The 16,988-nt window shown below is 39.9% G+C and overlaps 1 protein-coding gene across 3 annotated transcripts in view; it reads right to left on the bottom strand.

Moving 5' to 3' along the window:
- ddx46 (DEAD (Asp-Glu-Ala-Asp) box polypeptide 46) overlaps nucleotides 1–16,988 on the bottom strand; it is a 61,262-nt gene that overhangs the window by 28,762 nt on the left and 15,512 nt on the right. For 2 of the 3 annotated variants that reach the window (XM_063053290.1, XM_063053292.1), the window contains 6 exons: nucleotides 9,207–9,358; nucleotides 7,311–7,424; nucleotides 7,013–7,178; nucleotides 4,115–4,235; nucleotides 3,827–4,002; nucleotides 444–565 (listed from right to left, as the gene is read on the bottom strand). In XM_063053290.1, coding sequence (XP_062909360.1) covers nucleotides 444–565; nucleotides 3,827–4,002; nucleotides 4,115–4,235; nucleotides 7,013–7,178; nucleotides 7,311–7,424; nucleotides 9,207–9,358 — 851 coding nt within the window. The remainder of the gene's footprint in view (nucleotides 1–443; nucleotides 566–3,826; nucleotides 4,003–4,114; nucleotides 4,236–7,012; nucleotides 7,179–7,310; nucleotides 7,425–9,206; nucleotides 9,359–16,988) is intronic. The other variant, XM_063053291.1, reaches the window with a different exon arrangement.

Genomic DNA, 16,988 nt, shown 5'->3' with positions numbered 1-16,988 from the left:
TTCCTGCCATCTCCTCCACCCACCATGAGGGATTACACTGAGAAAAATATAGTCCACAAAATTCAACATTTTATTGTTAGCCACTTAAAAAACACAACAAGTAATAGCTCAGTCAATGTAAATACACAATTTAAAAATCTCAACAAAGCATTTAGCATTACAATGGTGATAATATAAGTTGTTCAAAATAACTTTACTGTCAAGCAATGCAAATGACCTTCCCATCAGACGTAACAATTCGTATTTTCCTGCATAGAACTTCATTTGCATTTTACTTGACCATACTGCATATTTACTAATATCCTCCTGTCATTGATGGTGTTCTGAGTGTTCCCATTCTACTTCCAATTGAATATCATTTATACATTTGATGGATCATTTGCTGCAACAGTACTCAAATGAGTCACTGTTTTCAAGAGACAAGACTGATGTTGAAGAATTACCTGTTCACTTATTCCGGTCCCTCCATAAACACATACTACCCTTAGTCCAAGTGGTTTTGAGAACTTCTTGCATTCTTTGGTAATCTGAAGTGCTAACTCACGGGTTGGAGTTGAGATGAGTGCTGCAGAAGAGAAAAAGAGAGTACTGTATGATTTCAAAAATGTTTTAATAGTTTTTGTAAAATGTTTTTGTAGTTTCTCGCACATCTGATGCAATTCTTTTAAAGCGTTAATAATTTTTTATCATATTTATGTCTTCAATTTTTGCAATCACCACTGTGAGACTAAATATGTTAGAACTATGTGTGGCTTTTCCTGTTTTAAAAATGTCCCCATCCAATCTCTGGCACAACTACTCCTCCCTAATAATTTTGGAAAATTAGTTCTGCTAGTGCTTCAAACATGTTCAGAGTTCTCTGAAACACGGAATCATATCAGAAACTTATTTAAGTTTTCCAAAGCTAATTTCCTTATGATTGAACGCTTCCCACACATTTGTTCAGCCTCAGATAACCAGAAAGGTTATCTAGGACTATATAGGACCCTGGTCAGACCCCCACTTGGAGTACTGTGCTCAGTTCTGGTCGCCTCACTAAAGGAAGGATGTGGAAGCCATAGAAGGGGTGCAGAGGAGATTTACAAGGATGTTGCCTGGATTGGCGAGCATGCCTTATGAAAACAGGTTGAGTAAACTCAGCCTTTTCTCCTTGGAGTGACGGAGGATGAGAGGTGTATAAGGTGATGTGAGGCATTGATCGTGCGGATAGTCAGAGGCTTTCTCCCAGGGCTGAAATGGTTGCCACAAGAGGACACAGGTCTAAGGTGCTGGGGAGTAGGTACAGAGGAGATGTCAGGGGTATGTTTTTTACTCAGAGAGTGGTGAGTGTGTGGAATGGGCTGGCAATTGTGGTGGAGGTGGATATGATAGGGTCTTTTAAGAGACTTTTGGATAGGTACATGGAGCTTAGAAAAATAGAGGGCTATGGGTAAGTCTAGTAATTTCTAAGGTAGGGACATGTTCAGCACAACTTTGTGGGCCGAAGGGCCTGTATTGTGCTGTAGGTTTTCTATCTTTCTAAAGAAAAGTAAGGGTGCTAATTTAAGTTACTAAATTGAAAATTAATGACCTTAAGTTTGAAACATAGAAACCCTAAGATCCCTCTGATCCTCCACACTGCCAAGAGTCTTACCATTTATACTATATTCTGCCAGTATATTTGACCTACCAAAATGAACTACTTCACACTTATCTGGGTTGAACTCCATCTGCAACTTCTCAGCCCATTTTTGCATCCTATCAATGTCCCACTGTAACCTCTGACAGCCCTCCACATTATCCACAACACCCCCAACATTTGTGTCATCAGCAAACTTACTAACCCATCCCTCCACTTCCTCATCCAGGTCATTTATAAAAATCATGAAGAGTAGGGGTCCCAGAACAGATCCCTGAGGCACATCACTGGTCACCGACCTCTATGAAGAATATGACCTGTCTACAACCTCTCTCTGCCTTCTGTGGGCAAGCCAGTTCTGGATCCACAAAGCAATGACCCCTTGGATCCCATGCCTCTTTACTTTCTCAATAAGCCTTGCATGGTGTACCTTTTCAAATGCCTTGCTGAAATCCAGTACATCTACATCTACATCTACAGCTCTTCCTTCATCAATGTGTTTAGTCACATCTTCAAGAATTTCAATCAGGCTCGTAAGGCATGTCCTGCCCTTGACAAAGCTATGCTGACTATTCCTAATCATATTATACCACTCCAAATGTTCATAAATCCTGCCTCTCAGGTTCTCCATCAACTTACCAACCACTGAAGTAAGACTCACTGGTCTATAATTTCCTGGGCTATCTCTACTCCCTTTCTTGAATAAGGAAACAATATCTGCAACCCTCCAATCCTCCGGAACCTCTTCCATTCCCATTGATGATGCAAAGATCATTGCCAGAGGCTCAGCAATCTCCTTCCTCGCCTCCCATAGTAGCCTGGGGTACATCTCATCCGGTCCTGGTGACTTATCCAACTTGATACTTTCCAAAAGCTCCAGTACATCCTCTTCCTTAATATCTACATGCTCCAGCTTTTCAGTCCGCTGCAAGTCATCACTACAATCACCATGATCCTTTTCCATAGTGAATAATGAAGCTAAGTATTCATTAAATACCTCTGCTATTTCCTCCGGTTCCATACACGCTTTCCCACTGTCACACTTGATAGGTCCTAATCTTTCACGTCTTATCCTCTTGCTCTTCACATACTTGTAAAATGCCTTGGCGTTTTCTGTAATCCTGCCCGCCAAGGCCTTCTCATGGCCCCTTCTGGCTCTCCTAATTTCCTTCTTAAGCTCCTTCCTGTCAGCCTTATAATCTTCCAGATTTCTAACATTACCTAGCTCTCTGAACCTTTTGTAAGCTTTTCTTTTCTTCTCAACTAGATTTACTACAGCCTTTGTACACCACGGTTTCTGTACCTTACCATAACTTCCCTGTCTCATTGGAACATACCTATACAGAACTCCACACAAATATCCCCTGAACATTTGCCACATTTCTTCCATACCTTTCCCTGAGAACATCTATTTCCAATTTAAGCCTCCAAGTTCCTGCCTGATAGATTCATAATTCCCCTTACTCCAATTAAACGCTTTTCTAACTTGTCTGTTCCTGTCTCTCTCCAATGCTATTTGGGCTTAAGAATATTTTCTGAGCAAGGGTAAAGTGAAAAATTGGGTCATTGCAACTACTCACGGATATTTTCATTACTAAAGTAAGGACTTTTCAATATTTTGCAAGTTACAGCTATTTTAAATATCCCAGAACAACAAACTGGTTATTAGTAATCCATGAAATTTGGTTGCACATTGGATTTGAAGGCAGCTACTGCTTTAATAGAGTAAATTCAAATTACCCAACAATAAATGGCATGGTAAAAGCCATGATACAGACATTCTCTAATGCTTTACTGCTTTAAATTAATTTACGCTTTCATTCCATTCCATTAATCTAGCGTGCTTCATAATTAAAAGAGCAAATGGATACTGATGGCTTCCATTAAACACATTACTTAATGGAGTTAGCATTACGCAGTTGTTTATTTCATGTTTTTTTTTAACATGCTCATTCATTCAGTTCATTAACACTTGCAGTTTAAATGTATATGTGCTTATATGTAATGATACATACACATTTTACTGCTTTAAACATTTTGGAGCTGCATGCTTCCTTAATAATACGAACTAAATGTTCCAGTAGCTACAAAATAGGACAAATAAACATTAGTTGAATCTCAAATTGAATCAACTCAATTTTTGATTTGATTTCATGATTTTTGATTATAGTGCTACTTTCTATGAAACATGGGAAATTAAATACTTACCAACAGGACCTTCTCCTTCTTCAAGTGGTCTCTGATCCATGATGTGTCGGAACATAGGTAGAAGAAAAGCAATAGTCTTTCCACTTCCAGTTTTGGCAATTCCAATTAAATCACGCCCACACATAATGGCAGGAATTGCTTGTGCCTGGATTGGTGTTGGCTTTTCATAACCTTGTCTGATACACAAAAAAGTATCGTAAGAGATTTCGAGCAAGTATGTAAGTAAGAGCAAGAACTGTTGCATGTCCTATCCTTATAAAAGTCACTTTAGTACATTTTAGTACTCACTTTTTCAATGAACCTAATATTTTCATGGAGATCCCACACTGCACCCAGGACTTAATTGGTTTCGGACATCCTTTGCCACGTACCGCAATACCCTCCAACTCCAATCTGTAGGTATTTACTTCTGTAAAGTAACACAAAAGCTTGAAACAATAAGCATTCAACCAATGCATAAAAATAACCATGTTTATTCAAGTTAGCTAATGGTAATCAGAATGCTTTAAACCTCAATGTAATCAGTAAAGTTTAGTAACTAACTTATTAGGCTGACATGGTTACTGTAGACTAAAAACAGCAATATTAAAGGAAGTAGGATAGACAATAGGGATGGTAGATGCTTTAACTTCAGCGTGATACAAGTATGGCTTGTGGTTATCAACACTTCTGTACTTTTTGATGCAGATTTGAATTACTTTCAACTTCAAGACAGAAGTATCTCATTATGATAAATTTGTAGAGTTCACAATGACTGTAAATATGATCAAGAGCAAGACAAGCTCACTGAACTCCTTGAATGATCGGGGCAAGACAAAATCCTTACATTACTGTAACTGAAAGAAATGGAGGACATACTGAAAAATGACTATGTATGATATTGTAAGGAAACAATAGAATGAGCAATTTTCACAAGCAAAATAACAGTTTGCAGGAAAACTATGACATGGAAAGCTGGCAAATTTCCAGAACCATCTATTTTCTATCAATGGTTTTAAAGAATCTAGCTGAAAAAGGAACAGGTCTCCTGACCAATTTTGTAGAGATGCAAATGTTCCTTCAATTAGTTAACCGCATTAAAAGTGGAGATGAAAAAGGGGACTAGATAAAATCCTGATTGAGAAGTTACAGAACCTGGGCCTCTGTACTTCCCTCTGCAACTGGATCCTTAAAACAGAAGACCACAATCTGTGTGGATCGGTGATAATATCTCCTCTTCACTGATGGATCAACATTGGTGCACCTCAGGGTTTTGTGCTAGGCCCACTACTCTCTCCATACCCATGACTGTGTGGCTAGGCATAGCTCAAATACCACCTATAAATTTGCTAATGATACAACCATTGTGGTAGAATCTCAGATGGAGATGAGAAGGCGTACAGGAGCGAGATATTCCAACTAGTGGAATGGTGCCGCAGCAACAACCTGGCACTCAACATCAGTAAGACTAAAGAGCTGATTGTGGACTCCAGGAAGGGTAAGACGAAGGAACACATACCAATCCACATAGAAGGATCAGAAGTGGAGAGAGAGAGAGCAGTTTCAAGTTCCTGGGTGTCAAGATCTCTGAGGACCTAACCTAGTCCCAACATACCGATGCAGTTATAAAGAAGGCAAGACAGTGACTATACTTCATTAGGAGTTTGAAGAGATTTGGCATGTCAACAAGTACACTCAAAAACTTCCATAGACGTACTGCAGAGAGCATTCTGACAGGCTGCATCACCGTCTTGTGTGTGTGTGTGTGTGTGTGTGTGTGTGGTGGTTTCTGCACAGGACTGAAAGAAGCTGCAGAGGGTTGTAAATTCAGTCAGCTCCATCTTGGGTACTAGCCTACAAAGTCCCCAGGACATCGTCAAGGAGCAGTGTCTCAGAAAGGCAGCATCCATTATTCAGGGCATGCTCTTTTCTCACTGTTAGCATCAGGTAGGAGGAACAGAAGCCTGAAGGCACACACTGAGCGATTCAGGAACAGCTTCTTCCCCTCTGCCGTATGATTCCTAAATGGACATTGAACCCGTGAACACTACCTCACTTTTTAAATATATATTATTTCTGTTTTTGCACAATTTTTAATCTATTCAATTTATGTATACTGTAATTGATTTACTTATTTTATTATTATTTTCTTCTTTTTCTATATTACGTATTGCATTGAACTGCTGCTGCTAAGTTAACAAATTTCACGACACATGCCAGTGATAATAAACCTGATTCTGATTCTGAAATGCAATCCAGAGAATTAAGAGCAATTTTCTGAATCTCAAGAGAGAGGAGCGCAGGCACACAAAGCAAAATCTAAATATTTTGAGTTATATCCACAATATTAAGTTATATCCACAGGCAAAGAGTGGGAATAAATTTGAATATTTTTCTCTGCAAATGGCAACTAATAGTAGGCCAACTGTCAATTTTAAAATCATGAATTTTGCCAACAACTGGTTTCAAAGGGCAAAGACTCCATATGGAATTGGGTGAGAAGTCAGCTATAATCTTCTAAGACCACCAGCAAAGCAGATCACATAGCTATTCAGGAACCTTACATGTTTCCCCCACAGCCAGTCCCCATCCCTGCATAAACAACTATGATCAAAGCTTAAAAGTAAATCCAGTCCTAAGATCACTTTCTTGCTGGCATACTCCATAGATCCATAACAGAGTAATAGCCATAATTGAGATTACATTTAACAGTAGGAAATAATTGGTCCAGTATCAGTAGATAATCACTTTAAACTTGCAAATCAAAAAGATTTGATTCCTCATTCCACATTCTGGATGGAAACAAATTATTGTATTTGCAATTCAAGTACGGGCAGCATTTGTGTTACAGCTATTCGCCCTTACAGAATTCACAAAACACTGCCCAGATATTTGAGACATGGAATAAAATTCTCTTACAGAACTTACGTGGAAAAGAAAACAAACAAATCAACACAAAACTTTCCTGAACTCCTGTTTCTTGACAAGTGCACAGTTTACTCAACCTTGCATTATGAAAAATCACAACACACGAAGCACCTCTCCCCTTTATGCGGGTCACCTGTATGAGTGTGTTCTGTTGTAGCTAAGCTTCTTCCTATAGAGATAACTATAATTTACAATTGTATTCTAAGAAATCACAATGAAACTTAAGGCATAGAACTCATCTCAGCATAAATTCCACCCAGCAGGATTACAAATACTAACCTTCTGCAGACATTTTAGCAAGTTCAGGAACTTCAACATAAAAATTCTTTCGAAATGGCTCATATTTTATTTTGCCATGATCTACAGGTTCCAACAGCTTCCTCTGTTTTGTCTGATATCCTGTAAGTGCAGTCTGAAGGTCAACTTCCTCCTCTTCTGAAGAATACTGCTCAATTAAAAAAAAATCAAATTCGTACACAACTAGAAGAGTTTCAGTTTATCTTTTAAAAAAGTTATATAGTAAAAATTCAAGTTGCTAATAGGAAACTTAAGCGTTAATGGTAATTTTTCTTGTTACCTCCATTGCATCTTGGTCATTCTCCATTAACTCTCCTTTCTTTTTCTCCATTTCAGAATGTGGCTTTTTGGTTGTTACCACAGTCATGACTTTCATTACTGTTGCACCTGACTTCTGGTACCAAAACAAAAGTAAATAATTACAAGCCCAACACACAAATGCTACTCAGAAAAACTATGGAAAGTTGTTTACCATAGAAGTGTATATTCAACACAAATCTTATGAGTTGAAACATTAACCTGCAATTTCCTCCCTTTTGCAAAACACATGCAATAAATATATTATCAAAACATTAGTATTAATAACTATATTACATTTTTTTCATTATGTTTGAAAGATGGCATCATTCAAGAGCTCCTTTTTCACAGAAGATTTTTGGTTGTTTGTAAAATGGAATTATACATTCTAGAATAAGAAACTCAACATGGTAAATGTGGAATTTAAGTTCAATTAAGTTAATCTGGAATTTAACAGAAAAAAATTCCTGAAAAAATAGACAACAAAAATATACAATATCCCAGCTGCAGTGTTGCAGTCTCCACCTTCAAAAGCAATACACCACTAGCCAAGTTGTTCCATAACATTTACAGCACCCTGCAAAATGAAAATTGCTCAGGAATGGCCAGCATAATCAATGACCCCACCCACTCTGTTCATTCTCTCTTTCCTCCCCCGCCCATCAGGCAAAAGATACAAAAGCCTAAAAGCACATAGGACCAGGATCAAGGACTGCTTCTATCCCACTGTTTTAAGACTCATGAATGGTTCCAAGGATGATAAGATGGACTCTTGACCTCACAATCAAACTTGTTATAACCTTGCATGTTACTATCTATCTGCACCACATTTTCTCTTTAACTGTAATACTTTAACTTGTGAGTTAATTGTTTTATCCCTGCTACCTCAATGCACTGTTATATTGAACTGTTCTGCATGAAAGGTATGAAAGACAGGTTTTTCACTGCACCTTGGTACATGTGACAATAAAACCTAAAACCAATTTTGCACTTGCAGATGAGTGTAATTTCAACAAAACTTAAAAAGTTCAAACCACCCAAGACAAAACAGCCCAACTGATTGAGAACCAGTCCACTACTCTATGCATTCATTCCATTCAATAGGGCTACAAAGTATACAGTCTGTAAATTCATCAGTTGCAAAGATTTCATTTTAAATTCATCTTAAGCCAGCATTTATCTTCTATCTCATATTGCCCTTGAGAAAGTGATGGTGAGCCACTTCCTTGAATTATCACAGTGTTTCTGATAAGATACTCCCACAGTGATGCTGGAAAGCACAGGGCTTGAGACTCAGTGATGATGTAGAACCGGTGACATGTTTTCAAGTCAAAACAGTGTGCAGACTGGAGCACAATCTGCCCTGACTGTAGTCCCTTGAAGGAACTTTCCAAATATTAGAGCTCTCCCACCCAGATGTCCAAGGGCAGAACTCTACCAGTTGCAGGTTCCTTCCCAAGTTATGCACGCCTTTTTTAGAAAATATGGCTGCTCCTTCTTCATCACTGGGTCTAAATCCTGGATCTCTCTCACCAAAAGTATTGAGAGAAGACACTAATCAGAAGGATGACAACATTTCACATTAAGTGGTTTTACCACCAGCTCTCAAGAGCAGTTGGAGATGAGTAATATAGACCAGACTTGTCAGAAACACTTGCATCTTGAACAGGGAAAGACATTCTGTACAAAGATTGGGACCAGGTTTCATGTGGAGTTCCAGATCCAGAGAAGATCCGGCTACACAAACAAGTTCCTACACACATCATTTATCTAAAAACAACAGTTTTCAGTTGGTATTCTAAGAAAATATCCACTAATTGCAAAGGAATATAAAAAACATTAAGTACTCTGCAGAGAGAAAAAGTAATAAAAGATATACCTTCTCACTTCCTCCTTTTACACTGCCCATGTTAAATTTTTTCACTTCCTCCTTTATATCTTCCATGTAAGCATCTAAAGGGTCCAATTCTTCATTGTCATTATCTCCTTCTTCTTCTTTCCTTTCACCTTCAATGATTTCATCTTCATCATCTGTTTAAACAAATAGTGAAATTTGACATCCAAGTACAATAAAGAGACAATGGCAAAAGCATTAAAAGCCATGGAAAATTAGACACACTCTGGTATCTGGATTCAAATCAAGCTCATGGCAAACAGAATGAAAGTTGTCTTTCAGTTTATAGGATGGCATTTTACACAGCCATCCACAATTACATTCATACCGTATACAGTCGGCCCTCCTTATCAGCGAGTTCCGCATGCGCGAATTCAACCAACTGCGAATCGAGAAAACCCAGAAGTGCTCTTCCAGCACTTGTTGTTTGAGCATGTACAGACCTTTTTTCTCTTGTCATTATTCCCTAAACAGTGCAGTATAACAACTATTTTACATAGCATTTACATTGTATTAGGTATTATAAGTAATCTAAAGATGATTTAAAGTCTATGGGTGGATGTGCGTAGGTTATCATGGATCGGGATTGAAAAAAAACCGGAAGTTCTCTTACTAAGTAAGTCGGAACAGGTACATGCGGTATTATTTAGCACCAGTTAGTCAAACGTTTGTCTTAGAATATAGTGTCTACTTTACTTTTCTATGCATATAAAACACTTAAGAAACATATGTTTCAGCGCCGTGCTCAGGAACAAAAGTTCCTGAGTTCGATCCAGTGACAGATCGCTCCCGAGCGCGCTCTCCATCCGTGCCGAGTTGATGTGGAGGATCAAAGACCCAAAACCCCAAAACCCAATAATTAAACCACTGCGTTGCTTAGTAATAATTGTAGCTTTCATCGGGGCAGGACCTTTCTCACTTTATCCTTTAAAATTGTTCCGATCATTGACCGACTGTAACCTAATGCTTTTCCAATGACTGATGGCGTTTCACCTCTTTCCGATTGCTTTATTATTTTCACTTTATTTTCAATCATGATCGTGATTACTTTCGTGAACAGAAACACTGTGGATTCAGAGCTCCACCGCCAGGTCCTAATGTCCACGGCATTGAGACAGGTTGAATAAGGGACTTGAGCATCTGCGTTTTTTGGTATCCGCGAGGGGTCCTGGAACCAATCCCTCACAGATACAGAGGGCCGACTGTATTCCAATTAAGCAAAGTTCTTTTTTTCAAACTTAATTCTAAGGCTATAGCTTTGAGTTCTAGTCTCACAGTAAAGTACAGCACAGAAACAGGTCCTTCAGCCTAACTAGTCCATGCCAAAACCATTTAAACTGCCTATCCCCATCAACCTGGACCATAGCTCTTTGTAACCCTACTATCCAGATAGACCACAAGATATTGGAGCAGAAATAGGCCATTCAGCCCATTGAGTCTGCTCCAGCATTTCATCATGGCTTATCCCGGATTCCATTCAACCACCCTCTCACCAGATCCCTTGATGCCCTGAACAATCAGAAATCTATCAACTTCTGATTTAAATATACCCACAGACTTGGCCTCCACCGCAGTCTGTGGCAGAACATTCCACAGATTCACCATTTTTTGGCTAAACAAAAAATTCCGCCTTACTTCTGTTCCAAAAGGTTGGCTTGCAATTTTGAAACTGTGTCCTCTAGTTCTGGATATGCCCACCAGAGGAAACATCCTCTCCAAATCCATCTTATGTAGTCCTTTCAACATTTGGTAGGTTTCAATAAGATCCCCCTGCATTCTTAAATTCTAGTGAGTACAGGCCTAAAGCTGCCAAACACTCCTCATATGTTAACTCCTCCATTACCAGAATCATCCTTGTGAACCTCCTCTGGACTCTCTCCAATGACAATACATCCTTTCTGAGATAATGGGACCAAAACTGTTGACAATACTCCGATTGCGATGTGTCTTATAAAGCTTCAGCACCATCTTTTTACTTTTTATATTCTATTCTCTTTGAAATAAATGCCAACATTGTATTTGCCTTCTTTAACACAGATTAACCTTCCAGAAATCTTGCATGAGGATTCCCAAGTCCCTTTGCACCTCTGATGTTTGAATTTTCTCCCCATTTAGATAATAGTGTGCACTATTGTTCCTTTTACCAACACTGTATTCCATCTGCCACTTTTTTGCCCATTCTTCCAATTTGTTTAAGTCCTGCTACAATCGCATTGCTTCCTCAGCACTACCTACCCCTTCATCTATCACCTGCAAACTTTGCCACAAAGCCATCAATTCCACTATCTAAATCACTGACAAACAATGTGAAAAGTGGTGATCCCAATACTGACCCCCAAGGAACACCACTAGTCACTGGCAGCCAGCCAGAAAGGCCCCCTTTGTTCCCACTCACTGCCTGTCAGCCATTCCTCTATCCATGCTAGTATATCTCCAGTACACCATAGGATTTTAACTTGTTAAGCAGCCTCATATGAGGCACCTTATCAAATGACTTCTGAAAATCTAAGTAATTGACATTGACTGCCTCTCCTTTGTCCACCCTGCTTGTTACTTCCTTGAAGAATTCTAACAGATTTTTCAGGCAAGATTCCCCTTCACAGAAACCATGCGGACTTTGACTTATTTTGTCGTTAGTTTTCAAGTACCCTGAAACCTCATCCTTAATAATGGATTCCAACACTTTCTCAACCGCTAAGGTTAGGCAAACTGGACTATAATTTCCTCTCTTTTGTCTTCCTCCCTTCTTAAAGAGTGGAGTGACATTAGCAGTTTTCCCATCCTCCGAGAGCATGCCAGAATCAAGTGCTTCTTGAAAGATCATGACCAATGCAACCTCTTTCAGGACTGGGATGTAGTCCATCTGGTCCACCTTAAAACCTTCCCTTTATATTAGCAATGGCACTCACTGCTGCTCTCTGGCACTCATGGACCTCTGGCATACAGCTAGTGTCCTCTACAGTAAGGACTGAAGCAAAGTACTTATTAAATTTATCTGCCATTTCTTTGTCCTCCACCACTACCTCACCAACATCATTTTCCAGTGGTCCAATATCAACTTTCACCTCCTTTTTATTCTTTATGTAACTGAAAAACTTTTAGTATCCTGCTTTATATTATTAGCTAGTTTACCCTCACAGTTCATATTTTCCCTTCTTATAGCCTTTTTAGTTGCCTTTAGCTGGATTTTAAAAACTTCCCAATCATCCAACTTCCCACTCACTTTTGCTACCTTATATGCCCTTTTTTTGGCTCTTATGCAGTCCTTAACTTCTCTTGTCAGCCACAGTTGCCTAGCCCTGCCACTTGAGTACAACTTCTGTGGGACATATCTATCTCTGCGCCTTGTGAACTATTCCCAGAAACTTCAGCTGCCTCTGTTCTGGCATCTTCCCCGCCAGTAACTCCCTCCAATCCACCTGGGCAATCTCCTCTCTCATGCCTCTGTAATTCCCTTTATTCCATTGCAATAGTGATACATGTGGCATATGCTTCTCCTCAAATTGCACTATGAATTATGATCATTGCCTCCTAAGGGTTTCTTTACATTAAATTCCCTAATAAAATCTGGGTTATTATACAACACCCAATCTAAGATAGCCATCTCGTAGGCATTCAACAAATTCCCCCTCTTGCGATCTGACACCAACCTGATTTTCCTCATCTCCTTGCATATTGAAGTCCCCCATTACAATTGTGTCATCACCCTTATTACATGCCCTTTCCAGCTCCCTTTGCAATCTCAACCCCACATCTTGGTGACTATTTGGAGGCCTATATACGATTCCCATAATGGTGTTTTTACCCTTGCAGTTTCTTAACTCCACTCACAAAGATTCGACATTCTCTGATCCTCTGATTAAAGATGCAATTCCATGTCTTACCGATAGAGCCACACCACCGCTTATGCCTTCCTGCCTGTCCTTTCGGTACAAAGTATATCCCAACTATAACCTTCTTTCAGCCACGACTCAGTAACGCCCGCAACGTCATACTGATCAATCTCTAATTACACCACAAGTTTGCCCACCTTATTCCAAATGCTATGCGCATTTAAATACAGCTTCAGTCCTGCATTCTCCATCCTTTTGAATTTTGCTCTGTAGTACAACTTAACACTTTGCTCTGTCTGCAATTGTACACAATCATTGGCTTGTCTTTCCTTATATTCATATAACATTATCTGGGTGCCAGGGTCAGGGATGTCTCTGATCGTGTGCACAGCATTCTGAAGTGGGAGGGTGATCAGCCAGAAGTCATGGTACACATCGGTACCAATGACGTAGGAAGAAAGAGTGAGGAGGTCCTGAACAGTGAGTATAGAGAACTTGGTAGGAAGGTAAAAAGCTAGACCTCGAGGGTGGTAATCTCAGGATTGCTACCTGTGCCACGTGCCAGTGAGGGTAAGAATAGGATGCTCTGGTGGATGAACACGTGGCTGAGGAACTGGTGTAGGGGCAGGGTTTCAGATTTCAGGATCATTGGGACCTCTTCTGGGACAGGTGGAACCTGTACAAGAGATGGGTTACACCTGAACTACAAGGGGACCAATATCCTTGCAGGGAGGTTTGTTAGTGCTATTGGGGAAGGTTTAAACTAGATTTGCAGGGGGATGGGAACCAGAGTACCAGAGCAGAGAGTGGTAAAATAGAGGGGTGAAAATAAATGATGTTAAAAGTTCATGCGCAGTCACAAATAGAAGGGTTGTGTGTGGTGGTAATAATCTTCTGAGGTGTGTCTATTTCAATACAAGGAGTATTGTGGGGAAGGCTGACGAGCTGAGGGAGTGGATTGACACATGGAATTACAACATTATACCCATTAGTGAAACTTGGCTACAGGAGGGGCAGGACTGGCAGCTTAATGCCCCAGGGTTCCGATGTTTCAGATGTGATAGAGGCAGAGGAATGAAGGGGGGGGTGGCATTACTAGTGAGGGAAAATGTTACAGCAGTGCTCAGGCAGGACAGATTAGAGGTCTTGTCTACCAAGGCCATATGGGTGGAGCTGAGAAACAGGAAAGATATGACCACGTTAATGGGATTGTATTATAGACCACCTAATAGTCAACGAGAATTGGAGGAGCAAATCTGCAGAGAGATAGCAGAACTGCAGGAAACAACGCTGTGATAGTAGGGGATTTTAATTTTACACATATTGATTGGGACTCCCATACTGTTAAAGGTCTAGACAGGTTAGAGTTCGTAAAATGTGTTCAGGAAAGTTTTCTAAACAATATATAGAGGTACCAATAGAGAGGATGCAATATTAGATCTATTGGGAAACCAGTTAGGACAGGTGACGGAAGTGTGTGTAGAGGAACACTTTGGTTCCAGTGATCATAACACCATTAGTTTCAACTTGATCATGGATAAAGATAGATCTGGTCCTTGGGTTGAGGTTCTAAACTGGAAAAAGGCCAAATTTGAAGAAATGAGAAAGGATCTAAAAAGCAAGGATTGGGACAGGTTGTTCTTTGGCAAAGGATATGATTAGTAAGTGGGAGGCCTTCAAAGGAGAAATTTTGAGAGTGCAGAGTTTGTATGTTCCTGTCAGGATTAAAGGCAAAGGGAATAAGAATAAGGAACCTTGATTCTCAAGGTATATTGCAACTCTGATAAAGAAGGAGAGAGAGAGATGTATGACATGTGTACAAAACAGGGAGCAATAAGGTGCTTGAGGAGTATAAAAGTGCAAAAAAATACTTAAGAAAGAAATCAGGAGGGCTAAAAGAAGACATGAGGTTGCTTTTGCAGTCAAGGTGAAGGATAATCCAAAGAGCTTCTACAGGTATATTAAGAGCAAAAGGATAGTAAGGGATAAAATTGGTCCTCTTGAAGATCAGAGTGGTCGGCTATGTATGGAACCAAAAGAAATGGGGGAGATCTTAAATGGGTTTTTTACGTCTGTATTTACTAAGGAAACTGGCATGGAGTCTATGGAAATAAGACAAACAAGTAGTGAGGTCATGGAACCTATACAGATTGAAGAGGAGGAGGTGCTTGCTATCTTGAGGCAAATCAGAGTAGATAAATCCCCAGGACCTGACAGGGTATTCCCTCGGACCTTGAAGGAGACTAGTGTTGAAATTGCAGGGGCCCTGGCAGATATAATTAAAATGTCAGTATCTACAGGTGAGGTGTCAGAGGATTGGAGGATAGCTCATGTTGTTCTGTTGTTTAAAAAGGGCTCTAAAAGTAATCCAGGAAATTATAGGCCGGTAAATTTGACTTTGGTAGTAGGTAAATTATTGGAAGGGGTACTAAGAGATAGGATCTACAAGTATTTGGATAGACAGGGATTTATTAGGGGTAGTCAACATGGCTTTGTGCATGGTAGGTCATGTTTAACAAAGGTCAACAAGGTCATGTTTTTCCAGGAGGTTATCAGGAAAGTGGATGAAGGGAAGGCAGTGGATATTGTCTACATGGACTTCAGTAAGGCCTTTGACAAGGTCCTGCATGGGAGGTTAGTTAGGAAGATTCAGTTGCTAGGTATACATGGAACGGTAGTAAATTGGATTAGACATTGGCTCAATTGAAGCAGCCAGAGAGTGGTAGTGGAGGACTGCTTCTCTCAAGTGGAGGCCTGTGACTAGTGGTGTGCCACAGGGATCAGTGCTGGGTCCATTGCTATTTGTCATCTGTATTAATGATCTGGATGATAATGTGGTAAATTGGATCAGCAAATTTGCTGATGATACAAAGATTGGAGGTGTAGTGGACAGTGAGGAAGGTTTTCAAAGCTTGCAGAAGGATTTGGACCAGCTGGAAAAATGGACTGAAAAATGGCAGATGGAGTTTAATACAGGCAAGTGTGAGGTATTGCACTTTGGAAGGACAAACCAAGGTAGAATATACAAGGTAAATGGTAGGGCACTGAGGAGAGCAGTAGAACAGAGGGATCTAGGAATACAGATACAAAATTCCCTAAAAGTGACGTGACAGGTAGACAGGGTTGTAAAGAGAGCTTTTGGTACATTGGCCTTTATAAATCAAAGTATTGAGTATAAGAGTTGGAATGTTATGGTGAGGTTGTATAAGGCATTGGTGAGGCCGAATTTGGAGTATTGTATGCAGTTTTGGTCACCAAATTACAGGAAGGATACTAATAAGGTTAAAAGAGTGCAGAGAAGGTTTAAAAGGATGTTGCTGAGACTTGAGAAACTGAGTTACAGAGAAAGGTTGAATATGTGAGGACTTTATTCCCTGCAGCGTAGAAGAATGAGGGGAGATTTGATAGATATATAAAATTATGATGGGTATAGAGTGAATGCAAACAGGCTTTTTCCACTGAGGCTAGGGGAGAAAAAAGCCAGAGGACATGGGTTAAGGGTGAAGGGGGAAAAGTTTAAAGGGAACATTGGGGGGGCTTCTTCACACAGAGAGTGGTGGGAGTGTGGAATGAGCTGCCAGATGAAGTGGTAAATGCGGGCTCACTTTTAACATTTAAGAAAAACTTGGACAGGTACATGGATGAGAGGTGTATGGAAAGATATGGTCCAGGTGCAGGTCATTGGGACTAGGCAGAAAAATGGTTTGGCACAGCCAAGAAGGGCCAAAAGGCCTGTTTCAGTGTTGTAATGTTCTATGGTTCTATCTACTTGTAAACCAAACCTAACAAAACTTTGCTTAAAAGTTGAAATTGAGCATTTGCTTATCAATACCCCTCATAATTTTGTATACCTGTATCAAATCAAGTCTATAGAAGTAATGCAAAGTGTCATCAACATCAAGGACCCTGTACAGATTACAGAGGAGGAGCTGTC

This window comes from Mobula hypostoma, chromosome 7, assembly GCF_963921235.1.
Source record: "Mobula hypostoma chromosome 7, sMobHyp1.1, whole genome shotgun sequence".
NCBI classification, from domain to species: Eukaryota; Metazoa; Chordata; class Chondrichthyes; order Myliobatiformes; family Myliobatidae; genus Mobula; species Mobula hypostoma.
The sequence above is the reverse complement of the archived record's forward strand: the minus strand, read 5'-3'. Positions and strand labels throughout refer to the sequence as shown.